This window comes from Chenopodium quinoa, unplaced genomic scaffold (assembly GCF_001683475.1).
Source record: "Chenopodium quinoa cultivar QQ74 unplaced genomic scaffold, ASM168347v1, whole genome shotgun sequence".
Taxonomy (NCBI): domain Eukaryota; kingdom Viridiplantae; phylum Streptophyta; class Magnoliopsida; order Caryophyllales; family Amaranthaceae; genus Chenopodium; species Chenopodium quinoa.
In genome coordinates, this window is record NW_018743593.1 from 2,918,838 (window position 1) to 2,934,400 (window position 15,563).

The 15,563-nt window shown below is 34.4% G+C and overlaps 1 protein-coding gene across 1 annotated transcript; it reads left to right on the top strand.

The window, feature by feature from the left end:
- Positions 1–5,184: 5,184 nt before the first annotated feature.
- On the top strand, positions 5,185–15,329 carry LOC110682796 (tRNA modification GTPase MnmE-like). The gene is made up of 10 exons (XM_021859138.1): positions 5,185–5,673; positions 5,761–6,053; positions 8,544–8,682; positions 9,702–9,823; positions 9,911–10,114; positions 10,722–10,781; positions 11,969–12,107; positions 12,606–12,724; positions 12,894–13,115; positions 14,688–15,329. Exons 1-10 carry the CDS (start codon positions 5,505–5,507, stop codon positions 14,880–14,882), a joined length of 1,662 nt encoding a protein of 553 aa, XP_021714830.1. The 5' UTR covers positions 5,185–5,504; the 3' UTR covers positions 14,883–15,329.
- Positions 15,330–15,563: the final 234 nt, after the last annotated feature.

A 15,563-nucleotide genomic window follows, 5' to 3' on the forward strand; every position in this document is an offset into this window, starting at 1 on the left:
AGCTTAACAGTTTCTAATTTAACATAACAATATTGTCTTTCTTAATAACATATTTCACCTATATAATAACAGTATACAAATATAATACTTAATTTCTATCACAAATACTTAGCCTTTTAATATATAAGTACTACTGAAAAGAGGAAAATGATACCTCGAAAACAATATTGAAGAAACATATAACAGTATTAAATTTTATTTTAACAAGCTCAAACTTAAAATAATAGTATTAAAATAGGAAATGATGTTTTTCCAACACTTGGGGAATTTTTTTTTTCAACTTTGGTATGGACCTTCCTTGTCCCTACCTGGTAGTGGGTAATAGTTACTCAAAAGTATCATGTTATTTCATGATAGTTATAGCAGAGTACATACTATATACACTACCATAATACGTAGTATAATAAGTAGAAAATCATAATAATTATAATACTAGTAGCTAATTATAATTACAAACGAAACTTAATGCAAAAAAAAAATGTAGGTGTATCTACCTTAATCTATTAGCCTAAAAATTGTATAAAAACTTATTAATTGATAAGTAATATTAATGATAATCCAATGTTAATAAACCAATGTTGAGATAATGATAATCATCAAATAAACATTTAAATTATCAATGTGATAATATATTGTAATCCAAATAAGCATCGATATTCGATAAGCAAACAATCACCTTAACAGCGGATTGGGGTAACATAAGGTATACTTTATCTTATTGTATTAGGCATCATACTATTGTAGTTCACATCCTAAGATTTATAAAAGACTACATAATAGACAAATCACAAAGTGATATAGCTATCACTACTTAAAATAAAATTAGAATATAAAGTTTCAAGGTTTATCACACATAGATCAAAATTATTTGGAGAGTTGTACTCCATATACATGATAGAAGTTTTCCAAAACGTAAAGACAACAATGGGAGGGTATATAACCACTTGACATTTAGAGAAAAACTAAACAATGTTTAATATTATATTATAAGCAAATTTACAACACTATGTCAATAATAGTTTTAGAGGGAATAAGAAGTTGTCACATGAATAGTTATAATGTCGGTAATTACTTTAGTACGAAGTGTTAGTTATTGATAAATACGCAACACACTTCACGTATTCAAGTAGATAGGCACCCAGGAAGGCACTCACACATGTTTAATTTCCAAAATTCATCAATAGTTATCGCCAAATCAAAAGTGACCATGATGTTTGTTAGAGGACCAACTCAACCAAAAGATTAAGCTGATGGTTGAGGCCCAGAAATATGTTTTATACTCTATCAATCCCCCTCACATGAAAGACCCTTTGGACTTAAAATGTGGAAGCAACACAAGCCTACCCATACATAGTGCGAATTAATTCCACTTTGAAGGAGGGATGATGAGATTCGAACCCGTGACCTTTGTGTCACGCTGACTCTGATGATACTATGTTAGAGGTCCAACTCAACCAAAAGCTTACTCACCACATGTAAGTGTCTCACATTAGTTGAAGAAGAGAGAGTTAAACACTTTATAAGGCTAAAGGGGCTACTCCTCCTATTGCCATATGGTTTTGGGATGGAACCTCCGATCTTGTGAAGTGAACTCTCTCTCTTAGTTTGCGGGTGCGGCCCAGGCGCGCGTTTAACAATGTTAACAAACTCTAAGGCAGATTATCTTAAACTGCTCCAAGAAGCACAATCACATAAAACGATATTAAAGGATGCAATCAAATTAATTAATACCTATTGATTAATTTTGAAAAAAAAATCGAAATCCTTAATTGTTTCAAAGCATTTAAACTGATCACAGACACAAACCACCTGAACAATTATGGTCATTGTAGCAAATCACAATAAATCAAAGAAAAGAAAATAAAGCGCATACAATCAATCAATAAAAAGTTGGATTCAATAAAATCATGATTTATCATGACTCCATAAGATAACACATGCACATATTTTTTTTTGAAACCAAACACATGCCCATATAGGATAATACATATTTGAATTTGAGAACATGTAATTCATTAAAAATAAAATTCTTTATTGTATCAAATAAATATGTACGTAGAACCTTTTGTGAAAATTCAAGTTTATCACTATGATAAACAAGATATGTTTATCTAGGGGTAGCATAGTACTTTCAACCGAGCAGTCAGGGGTATACTTGTAAATTCAAAAAACGGAAATCTTTTTTTTTGAAAACCTTTTTTTTTCTTTTAAACCAAAAAAAAAAAAAAACAAAAAAAAAAAACGGAAATCTACACACCATTTGCTTCATTGAAATCAGCTAGAGGAAGAGAGAGAAAATACATTATCTTTTCATCAAAAATACCCAGATTTAAAATTTTTGAGCTTCTGTAACTAGATTAGACTTTGATTTAGCAAGTAATTAAACCAAGTATAGGGTCGGATAGTAGTGAATAGTGCTGTTGGTAATCATGGTGGCCTGGTATCATCTATGTCTCCTTTAAAGCTTCAATGGAGAAGAAGGAAAAGCTCACCTCCAATGGCGAAAACGATGGAGAAGTGAAACACCTACCCTTTGGGGTTAACCTTACCTCTAATTTCTCCTAGTTTTCTTAGTTTTTTCGTTTAATTTGGCGGCGAAGCCGCCAAAAATGGTTTGTGCAAGATGTTGTTTGTAGTGTTGGTGATGAAAAAATGATGTTAGAGGAAGCAGATGATGGAATTGGGAGGGAGGAAGAAGATGAAGAACAAGAATTGGGTGGGAAGAAGAAAGGATGAGGAAGATGAACAAGTGATCGTGGGTAACGGACGTTAAACACAAATCGTCAGATTATGTGTCATTTATAGTAAATATATTATTTTAAATTTCATTACACGATTTTCAAGGCTAAATAATTACAAAAGTGCCATTTGATTAACATTTTTGGTTTATCATTTTGATTAACCGGGACTCCCTCCGAAGCTTTTGGTACTATTTGATAAGATTAATTTCACTTTAACAATTTAATCTAATCTCTAAAATTAATCTATTAAATCAACCTGTATGTACATATGTAAAAGCGTACCTAATTACATAATTATAGTTGATACATAGAACTTTAATTTGGTGTTGATAACGTGTTATAAAATTAAAGAGAAAGAAGAGAAAGTAGGGAAGAGAATAGATCGATATTACATTTTTTTTTTTTTTTTTTGAAAAGAAAAGATAGAGTTTTATTCATTTAATTAAGCCAAGTCTATTTCCGCCAAAGTTTATAAGCTTTGTGGAAAGGAGCACAAACGTACAATTTCCACATTATCACCCGTGTCCCCTCTTGCTACAAGATGAGCCACCGTATTACAAGACCGTTTAATATGCGAAAAAGTACAAAAATCAGACTTAGCTCTATCAAAACTAATATCCTCAAAGATGGAGTAAATAGGTGAAAGACCACTTTCTCTTGAAGTCACAACTTTAATCACATTGATGGCGTCAGACTCTAGCATTACTCTTCCATACCCCAATCTGAGAGCTAGCTGCAATGCATATCTGATAGCCATATAGCTTCCACTATCTCTGGCGAAGATAAGCAGACCTTCTTGGTAGCTGTGCCATAATCACTCCCTCGGCATTCCTACAGACCACCCCCAAACCAGCCATCCCATTGTTCGGAACATGAGCATCGACATTGATTTTAAGAACATTAATTGGAGGACAGCTCCAACTTGATCTGCTGCTAGGCGCCATCACCGTAGCTACACGATGGAACACATTCCCAGCATATGTTTGATAGTCATGCACCATCCTACAAAAACCAGTCGCAAGCATTATCGCATTTGGCCTTTCACTCTCAAAAATAATAAGGTTTCGACACCTCCAAGCAGCCCAAAACAAAGCAGCCATAGTACTCAGAACCTCTGCATTGCATTTTCTGTATAACCACGCCCAAACTTCAGCGAAATTTTGATTTGGAGCATCATCAAGGGTCGAGCGTAGCTGACTTCCCTCCCATATAGCAGCCGCGGCGTCACATTCAACCAAAGCATGCCAAATATTTTCATTTTGGTGACCGCATATTTGACAAGTTGCGTCTCTAGTAATATGACGGTGAACAAGCCTTTCTTTGACAGCAAGATTGCCCTTAACCGCACTCCATAGGAAATTTAGAAGTTTCGGCGGCCCTCTAATAAGAATAGATCGATATTCTTATTGAATAATATGTGGGAGTATACATATATTTATATATGTGATACAATTAGGGTTTGCTTGGGGAATAATAAAATCAATTCAATCAATCAATCAATTACATAATACTACTAAGCGAATCTAAATGGACACTTGACAATGTATTATTAAAAGATTTCCCGCCAAAATGACTTTCTAAAAAAAATATATTTAATTAAGATTGCATTTAGATTATGACTTATTATTTTTTAATATAAAATCTAAGGTAAACTTCCTAAAATATCAACCTGCACACTATAACTATTCCATATTTAAATATTTTCTCTCTCATGTTTTTATTAATTTAATACTCCATCTGTTTTTAAATACTTCCTCAATTTATCTTGGACACGCATGTCCATGCTAATCTTTGATCACTAATATCTTTAATTATCAATAGGTATAACTTCTAACAATTGAAAATTAATAATCTATTCATTGAGATGATTCCAACAAGTACCCACACGACTATATTTTTTCTTATGTATAAATCACAAATATTAGTCAAAGTAGTATAGATGAATAGTGCAAAAAATAGAAATGGAGCAAGTATTTAAAAACGGAGGGAGTACAAAGTATATATATTTCACGCGGTTTAATACTTATCAATCGATTTATTTTTTTTTTGAAAATATATAATTATTATAACTATTCAACATTCGTGCATTGTGCGAGGTTTAACCTAGTTTAGAATATTCTTGAATAATCCTAAAGATATAATGGACATACACTAATGCATATACATACAGTCTTATACTACATCCGTTTTTTATTAGTTGACACGTTTTGACTTTAGCATTGTTTACACATCTCCCTTTGGCCATATTTTGTGATTTACATATGAAGAAAAATATAGTCAAGTGAGATTTTGTTAGATTTGTTACAAGTTATATTTTCAAAATATCATTTTTTTTTTATATTTTTTTATAATTTTTGCTTATCGGTAATTAAAGATATTAGTGATTGAATTGCGCATTGGCAAACGTGATTAAAGAATCATAACAACTAAAAAGAAACAGAGGAAGTATGTGGCTGACCACACCGTATGACCATCTATTATAAGGATTACTTCGTTAGTGTAATAGGGGTTATTTAGCTAGTGTTAAAGGGGTTATTTTGTTAATGTATTAGGGGTTAACCGATCAGTATTATAGGATTACTTGATTAGTGTTATAAGGATTATTTTTTTTTTTAATTTTTATAAATGATCATACGATATGGCCAGCCACACACAAAACGCAGTATACTCGACTTTAACCTAACATGATTAACATCACATATAAAAACACATATTCTAGTACATGTACAATTGTTTCCCGCTACACCAAAGAAAACACGAAAAATGGCACATCTTCCCTCATCCCTTCGTTCTCTACTCAACATCATCCATCGTACTTGGCTTCTTCCCAAACCCTCTTCTTCACTTCCTCTTCTTTGCAGACCCATTTGCTCTAAACCCTCCTTAAACCCTACTCAAGCTCTCAATTCTCAATCTTTCCCCTCTTCAAATGGTACCTCTTTGATTTGAATCTCCTTATTTGATTGATTTTTACTCCATTTGTTTTGATTCCGACCTCAGTTTCTTGTAATTTTTGCAGGGAATTTGCTGATTTTGAAGCATGATGAACGGATTTCTGGGTCTTTTGAGAAAACCCATGTGGCAGTTTCGAGTACAATTGCTGCCATTGTTACTTCCATGGGTGGTCCTCCTGCTGCTGTGGGTATTGTTAGGTTATCGGGGCCGTCTTCGGTGGAGATTGTTCGAAAGGTGTTTCGGCGAATGAAGGAGAGAAAGAAGAAGGAAGAAGAGGGTAGTTGTTTGTGGCAGCCTAAAAGCCATGTTGTTGAATATGGTGTGGTTGTGGATCATCTTGGCAATGTTATTGATGAGGTAATTGAGTGGTTTTTATACTTTATTAAGCTTTATAATCAATAATGTGAGAATGTATTGCAAAAGTAATTTGAAGGAAAACTATGGAAAATTTGTGGAATTTGCTACTTTTCATTTGTTTTACTAGTAAGTGTAATGGATTAACATAGTTATCGGAATTTAGTAGTTCGGTTTTTATTCAACATACAATGCTACTAGTTAAGGTATATTAGCTTTTGTAGGCTTACCAATGCTAGCATAGATATGCTGCTTAATTTCTAATTCAATTTGATGGAATAGGAATTAGTTACTACATTTCATTTGAAATTTATGGGAAGGATAAGCCATTATTTGTACCGGGAAGTGGAAACAAATGTCAGGATTCGTGGAGTATTACTTGTTCCAGGTGAGCTCCGGTACATTGAGTCTCGGAATCCGTAAAGGTTTACCGTCCAATTAAGCACCTCACAATCAGCACAAATTAGCTAACTTGTACCCGGGGATAACCGCTCCGATGCTAAAGTGACAATATGATGAAAGGAATAAGAAAGAAGGTGAAAGAGTGTTTTAGAGAGAGAGAGAGAGAGTTAGAGAGAGAAAAAGATTGTACCTTAATAATGAAATGTGCTTGGGTATTTATGGAAAGACAACCAAGCTGGTGCCACCTATCGACATAGGTGGGAAGTTGACTTTGTAGGCAGCAGGTGTCTACGTGGTCGGAAGCAGCTCTCCACGTGGCCAAGACTAAGGCCGTTATGGGGATTAAGCCGATATAGTTAATAGTGGATGACTAACAGCGTAATGCATTTAATGACTAAACCGTAACGGTGTCGGCACTATCCTGTACATTACCTCTTAGTGGATCTTTCAAGTATCTTGGTTTGAATTTATAGAGAAACAGAGGTATTGACCAAGATATAACTTACAAGATTATGGCTAGTCTCAATGTATGAAATGGAGACCTAGTCAAGTCCAGTTTTTATGGCTGAAAATGGAGACCATGTGTTGTGCGACCACAATGTGCCTAATGAAGAAATTTTATCAGACGACTATAAGACTAGCATTACTATATGGGTCATTACATTGGACATTTAAGAAGGATCGTGTTAAAAAGATGGGTGTAGGTTGTGTTGTGGGAAATGTTTTAAAATAATGCTGTGATGGATGTGTTGGAACACTTTGAGGGATAGAATTTAGTCTAAGGATATTTTTGTAGGAAAGTTGGAGTTGCTAGATAATGACGATAAGACATGGAAGAACTCACTTACGTCTGTTTGGGTATGTGTGACAACAAAAATGCTTTTTTTAGGAAAGTGGGGAGGTGACATTATGAATTTTATAAGTCGTGGGATACCAAAGATAACTTGGATGAAGGGGTTTAATTTTTTTATTTTTTTTTATTTTTATTTATTTATTTATTTTTTTATTAAAGGGTTTGCTAAAGCTTGTAGCCCTAGATTGAAGTAATTGAAGGAAGGGGATCTTAGTGGATGATTATGAGAGATAATTAATTGTTTCATGCAACCGACCCTATCCTTTTAGAAATAAGGATTTGATATTGCTATAGTATTATTGGAATTTGGCAATTTAGTTTTTAATACAGTGTACAAACTACAAAGCTGGCGCTGCTAGTTAGAAGATTCAGCTTTCGTGGACGGTAGTCCTACCAATGTTGCCATATAGGTGCCGATTAACTCCGAATATAATTTAGTGGTAATTTTATCGGCATAAGCTAAACTTTGACTTTCTTATATCATTTTTGAGGATTTATTGGGGATATCCTCTTTGTTTGGCTAGCATAAGGTTGTCTATAATATTTATGCTCTGAACCTCTCTATTAGCGTATTTAGTTTTTTGTAATCACTTTTGGTTGGAATGTTTGATGTGAATTATTTTGTGAAAATATGATTGAACGCAATTCAAATTAGTAACATACTCATCGAAAATTATATTCCCTCTGTTCGTAAATAATTGTCATGTCTATTGTTTTAGGAAGTCAGAAAATAGATGTCATCTTTCCTAGTATCTTAAAATTAGATATGCCATAATCTATCTAAGAGATAAGGAGAGAATAAAGATTTTTTTTTTTTCCGTGTCAAATTGGTCCCGAGTTTTACATCCAAGTAATTTTTCCTTCTTTTGCCATTTCTTTTATTCTCATCATCTCCTAATGTAGTTTCATTGTGTTCTTAGCTACTCTCTTTGTTCTATTTTAAGAAGTATCCACTTACGGTAAACACACAATTTATCCAAGAGGAGAAAATAATGTAAACTCTGGGTGCACAAAATTTCTCTACTACTGCATATTTTAAAGAGAAGAGAGATTGTGCTAATTAGGAGTAAATTATTGTATATATTCTCTGCCAAAATAGGAATATAGTAAAGTTCATAGTTCTTTGTGGAACGAAGGGAGTATTTTAAGCCTATATAACATATCGAGTGCTTCAAGCATGCTCAGTTATCTGCTGTATGTAAACAGGCTATCTTAAGATAGGAATGGCTTTTTGTTAGGTTTTAGCGGTTCCTATGCTGGCTCCAAGATCATACACTCGTGAGGATGTGATTGAGCTCCAGTGCCATGGTAGTGAAGTATGTCTTCGTCGTGTGCTGAGAGCTTGTTTAGATGCAGGTGCAAGACTTGCTGAACCAGGTGTGAACTTTGTCAGTATAAAAGTAAATTTGTTATTCTGCCACATTTCCTTTTTTTTTTGGTTACTATCTGTAATCTAATTATCAATTAGTTCATAAGTCAGTGATTAGCTGATGACAGTGATGACATGCTTGGGAGCCAATTGTTGAACATTACGAGAGTAACAATCTGAAACCAAACTATGTTTTGCTCACATGACACAAGTTAGATATACTATAATCAAATGTCTGAAACATTGCTGAGTGGGGTTGTCTTGAGGGGGGAGCTTTTATGATTTTCATCTCCATTGTCCCTAGGTGCTGAGTGGGGTTGTCTTCAGGGGAAGCTTTTATGATAATATCGAGATGACTTGATGAGATTAGCTTATCTGCAGGAGGTGGGATGTTGTTCAGAAAAAAAGAATTGCTTTATTTGTTCATTATCTCACTTGTTTATTTGTAAAGGTTGAGATGAGAGATACTCGATTTGCTAGACCTCTTTTGAGGAAGGTGTTTGAATCTAGGGGGGAAAAAACCCAATATGCTGGTCTGTGATTTTATTTCACAATACACGAATCTCTTATTTATGATAAAAAGGTTATGGGGCTTTAAGTATCTTGTGCATCTGGATTCATGAATTTTAGGTCTACTACCCAAAGTTCCACAAAAGCATTATTACTCTCCCCGTCCCTTAATAAAAGCCCCATTTCTCCTGGACTTAGGAGAGGAATTGTAGCGGGGTATTGTTAATTTAACTTAAACAAAAATGAAGATGGTGGGAATAGTTTATTGTTTTAAGTAGAGATGGAAGAATATAAAGTGGAGTTAAAAGGAGCATTGTTGATTTTAATTGATGATGATCCCACCCAAATGAAAAATGAGGATTCTATTTAAAATGGAAATTTTGGGAGAAATGGGATTTTTTATTTAGGGACTGAGGAAAAATAATGATTGCTCCTCTTTTAAATGAGCTCCTTACAGTTTCAGGGACATCTGTTTTCAATATGCTGTCCATGAAAAATTCTTTGTTCTCTTTGTCAGGTGAGTTTACTCTTCGTGCTTTTCTGAATGGTCGCTTAGATCTCACCCAAGCAGAAAATGTGGGGAAGCTTATAACAGCAAATTCCGTGGGCGCTGCTGATGCAGCACTTGCTGGAATCCAGGTATGGTTTAAGAATTAGAATACACTTCTATTATGAGTATTTTTACTTTCTGAATATTATTACAAACTATTTTGATGGCTTTGTCAGGGGGGTTTCTCACATCTTGTCAAATCAATCCGAAGACAATGCATAGAATTACTTTGTGAAATTGAGGCGCGTCTTGATTTTGAGGATGAAATGCCTCCATTGGACTTGTTATCAACTAAAAATAAAATACATGCTATGGTAGAGGATGTACAAAAGGCACTGGAAACTGCCAACTATGACAAGCTTCTACAATCAGGACTGCAGGTTAAATTTGCTTTTCATCAAAAGTTTCAATTCTTCACAATCTGTGTAAAATACTTCATGTCTTGATTGTTTTCTTCTTCTGAAAAGACTAGTAGTATATTTTATGTCAAAATCTTATTGAAATTTTATGATGAATGATCAGGATTGTTATCTTCACTGTAACCTATGAAGCAAAATATTTGTCACTTAATTGCAACTTTGCAATAAAGGAGTTTTCTTTTCTCTGTTCAATATTTTACAAAACTCCACTTGCCAGTAACTTGATATGGAGTAATTCCTTAAGCTTGGGTTTCTCTGTTAATGATTTTGTTTTCTAATGTTTATACTGGAAAAGTTTTAGTTTCTCTGCTGTACATTTTTTATTGCCTCGCCTTGCTTAGACCATCACCATCGATATTATTTATCTAATTTCAGTAGTTGATGGTTAATTACTTCACAAATATGAGTCCTGTTTTGGCCAAATACATAAAAGGCATTGGTTTTTCTCAATATAGGTATTGAAAGTATGATTTAGTTCTGAACTTCTGGTTATAGCTACAGGCTTACATTACTTTATCAACTATTTTCCCTTTTCTGCCGTTGATGTAATTATAGCAACTGTTTGCAGATTGCAATTGTCGGCCGGCCTAACGTTGGAAAATCAAGCCTTCTGAATGCTTGGAGCAAGGTACACAAAACAGATTCTTTGCCCATTTAATGAATTATGTCTCCACATTCATGATAATTCTTGCTTCTTTATTTGGGGTTAAAACTAGTAGACTTAGCTTATTTAATGTAGTAGCTATTTCATAATATATTATATGCTTAAATTTACCACTAGCCTCTAGGCACTATACACAAGGATCTTCGTCAGGTAACTTTCCCAAAAGAGACAATGAGTAGTGTATGGATGACTTAATTTCTTCACCCATAAATGACATGAACAAGATTAGTTTAAATTTTATGAGCTTTTTGATGGCTTGTTTGGATCTATAAGCTGCTTTCCCAATATGTAGATCATATTTCAAATTTTTTATGTGCAATATGCTTGAATTTTCAAATTTGATCTTCAAAATAGCTATAAAGAAGCTCTATATGAGAGTTTCAAAAGACCATTAAAGAACATAAAATTACATTAATAAGCATCTCCATCACTCTATGTTCTGAATTAAATTCATTGAGTAAAATTTAAAATATTTTCCTGATTGATTTGTGTTTTACATATACGAACCTTAACAACTTGCACTTGTTTGAGCTTTAGCTGTTCCACAAATCCAGCCACAGAGGGAATATTACCTGTCATCTTGAATCAATAATGAAATTTTGAAAAAAGCTATGTTATCATGATTTATTATTGTAAGATGTTAGAGGTCTTTACAAGGAGTGTGATGTTAAGGAGTGTGATGTTGGTGTCGTTGTTGATTGTTATGACTCATGAGACGTGTTTCTATAAATTTGACATTGATAAGCTGTATGATCTCGTAATCCTTTATTCACCTTGGGTCTAGAAAGCAAAGTTAACCTCCCAACAAGGTTCCGATAAAAGTAATGTCAAGGCTGCAATTTGTATGCTTGCTGTGCATTTGTAGTTTTTATGCTGTATGAGTTGGCAATTTTGTAACTCAAGTTTTAGCTGAGGGATATGTAACCAGACATGAATACTTTGTGTCCTTTGGTGGGGTTTTTTTTTGTTTGTTGAGGGGAGGGGGGATTTTGAGTACCACTGTATGAGAGTTTTTTTTTTTTTTTTTTTTTTTTTTTTTTTTTTTTTTTTTTTTTTTTTTTTTTTCATTTCCACTTTTGATGTGGTTAATCTGGTATGTTTCATGCTAAAGTGATTGGAATCTCATGGCTTAATTCCTTGTTAGCATGCAGAGTGAGAGAGCTATAGTCACTGAAATTGCTGGGACAACTCGGGATGTTGTTGAAGCCAGTATTACAGTTCAAGGTATCCCTGTTACCCTTCTTGATACTGCCGGAATTCGGGAAACTGAAGATATTGTGGAAAAAATTGGTAAGTGATCTATTATATTTTATGACAATAAAGCCTTAGCTTAACAGTGTATAGATGGATATTATGAAAGTTCTTATATTGCTTTATGTTGATTGTAGTCAACTTGAAGTTTATTTGCATATTTTTTGATCCATTTACCTACTTGTCAGATAGAGAAGAAAAAATGTGTAGGAACATGTTACAAGAATAAGAAGACTGCAGTGCTGGTAACAGCTTTGGCACTGCAGTCTGCAGGTTGTAAGCCTTATTTCCTTGTTCATTTATGGATTGAGGACATAAGTTTTGCAGAATGCTGAGTGCTTGAGCTAGTACTGTTTGTTACATTTATAACACTGTAGATCAGCCATTGACAAGTGATGAAAAAAAAAAAACTTAGCCACCTTAAACTGAATTAAATTCTATTTGATTAGCGTCCTAAATTATAGAGTAAGGATTCTGCCGTCTAAATGGTTGAAATTATTTGGCTGCCTTAACTTGTTTTGACATTTTTGGTTGCAGGGGTAGAAAGATCTGAAGTTGCTGCCTTGGGTGCTGATGTCATTATAATGACAATTAGTGCTGCTGATGGTTGGACAATGGATGATAACAAGCTTCTGAGTAGATTTCAATCTGCTAAGGTCTCTCTCTAAACTATTTAATACACCAATGTGGTAAATCACAAAATGTCTTCCAGCTTATTTTGCAAGCTGTAGCTAACCATGATGCTTTGTTATTTTCTGCACTTGTTACTGATCCATACTTGGTTGTGAGGTGATGTTGCTTTTCCTTTTTTGTCCAAATACACAGGATATGAGATCTTTTACTCCAATAATCCTTGTCATCAACAAGATAGATTGTCTTCCAGCTGCATGTGCTGAAAGCTTCAGTGTCGATGATGATCATTTTGCTAGGTGTATATCTACATGTGCTGTCACTGGTGAAGGACTGGAAGATCTGGAGAGGGCAGTATCAGAGGTTGTGGGTCTCAACAGCATTACTTCTGGGGGGCGAAGATGGACTGTAAACCAGGTTAGCTACCTTCAAATGTAGTTTATCGTATTATATCAACTCTGCATTGTTTTTTACCTTTGGTTTCCCACCTCCTTCCTATCTCATAGAAGGTAGCCAAGATGGAAGGGGGAACAAGGAAAATATGATTATAATGCTGTATGTTGTTAGTGTGTAATTTCAACATCTTCAAAGTAAGGATTCATTCGGAAAGGTTCTCTTTTTCACTCCCTTTCGTATTTACTACAAGACATTATCTGTAAAAACTTGAAATATATCAATGAATTTACCACCTCTATCTGCCCAAAAAGTCCCATATGAGAGTCTCCTTTGGCTTCGGTTTTCTTTTTCACTACCTTTTGTATTTACTACAAGACAGCATCTGTAAAAGCTTGAAATATGTCCTGAATGAATGTACCACCTCTCTCAGCCCAAAAAGATCCATATGAAATCAAGGATTAGCAATTTGCTATAGATTTGGAATACTTGAACTTAGATCTTATATAAATATACACTTTAAAGATTGTGTTACTGACAGCAACTACATACACAACATACACAGAAAACTTTTGTGTCTCACTGCCCAGCGATATTGCTACATCCAATAGCCATGATGGTTGATAAATGCTATTAAGAAGTTGATAATAGTGCTGGTGGTTTGCTAGCCCTTTGGTCATTCTTTCAACATTATATAGGGTTAACTGCCTTGGCTCCGTTAATGTTCTGCATCAATGAAACCAGTATGTAGAAGTAGAACTTTCCTTCATCAAGTCTGCTTTGGCTTTCAAACCCATAAAGCCTTTCTCTGACCAATTTTCCGCCTTGTAATAATAATGATGGCCTGAAAACTTCTGGTGACTGATTTGACACGTAGTTTAATAGCTTGCAATATATGTGCTTGTGATATTAATTTAAAGGTCAGCCTTTTCCTTGTTATTGAAACTTAAGGCTATATTTTTGTGAAAAACAATTAAACAGGTGATATCTAATTCTTTAGATTGATTATTCTAGTTAATGTTCAGAGCCCTTCACTAAATTTGAAATCCAAACCCAGGAAACCTATTTTATTATATCCTATGCATTCTAGTCTTCTTTCTTATGTGCCTTGCAAATTCAGATCCAGTGACCTTACCAAATTTCGAAAATGAAGATACATATTTGCCTGGAATGATCTAGTACAATATTGGTATTAACTGGCATGGACTCAATCTAGGCATGGAACTATGGGTTGTCTGTATTTAGTTGATCTTTTGAAATTGTGCCTGGCAGACCTTTTGGACCAACTTATTTGGCTATTTAATTCAACTGACAATAAAGTGTCCCACTTGGGGCAGTCTGTCTCCCAGCTCGATTGGTTAATGGACTGGTCAGGTTTTTTCCTGCCTGCCCGACTCCACTGGTTACCACAAGCTCAATCTTGGTATCAGTCATGCTTGTTATACACCTGTGTTTCTGGTGTAATATTGCTGTGTTGGCTGCTACTATATGTTTTTTTCAATATTGCTATGTTAGTTGCTTTTGTTTTACATTTACATGTTAAATCAATTGGCACTTGGTTTGATGATCGTACTGAGAATGTTGCTTTGTTAACAGCGACAATGTGAGCAGTTGGTACGTACCAAAGAGGCTTTATTGAGGTTAAAAATATCAATGGAAGAAGAACTGCCACTGGATTTCTGGACAATTGATTTGAGAGAAGCAGCATTGGCTCTAGGCCAGATTAGTGGCGATGACATATCTGAAGAAGTCTTATCAAGTATCTTCAGTAAGTTTTGCATCGGTAAATAAATAGCTCTCTCCATGTTTATGCCCTTAAAGTTATCTATAGCCACCCTAGGTAGTAAACCTTGTTAAGAGACACTACTGACTACCACCATAGGGCATGGTATATTGGACTATTGGTTGGTGGTGATGTGCTAAGTTAAAGATTGGAAAAGGTGCTCCGACAAAGAGAGGGCTGAAAGAGGGTAGAGTTCTTTTAGCCTTCAATTTTTTCCTTAATTTGTTTGGTGGGGATGAGGGGTGGTTGTGGTCCGCGATTTCGACTGAAAGGTTACATCATTCAGACTTTCTTTCTGCAGTGTACATGTCAATACCAAAGACCGTATTCTCTCTCAGTATTTTTCTAGTTTGCTGCAGTCTAGTAATCATATTATCCCTTGTACTTTTTGAGCAAGAACTACACCATCTTGACATTTAGGTTTGCAAATCCATAAACCTCAGTAGTTTTTAAAACGTTACATATTTATTCAAGTTCGAACAAGTTTTAAATACTTGTAATAAAACATAAACAAACCTATGACGAACTCAAACAAGTTTACGAACATAAGTGAGTCAAACATGAATTAATTCAAGCTTGACTCATTAATTTAAAAAGATTAAGATTAACTTCAAGCTTGTTTATCAAATGGGGGCCTTTTTGTAATTGGCTCGTGAGCCCAGCTCAAGGAACAACAATTTTGGTATCAT

Coding starts and splice junctions, on each gene's coding strand:
- LOC110682796 (XM_021859138.1), top strand. CDS start 5,505: ATGGCACATCTTCCCTCATCCCTTCGTTCTCTACTCAACATCATCCAT. Junction 10,782..11,968: donor TTCTGAATGCTTGGAGCAAG/GTACACAAAACA, acceptor GTTAGCATGCAG/AGTGAGAGAGCTATAGTCAC. Junction 13,116..14,687: donor GAAGATGGACTGTAAACCAG/GTTAGCTACCTT, acceptor CTTTGTTAACAG/CGACAATGTGAGCAGTTGGT.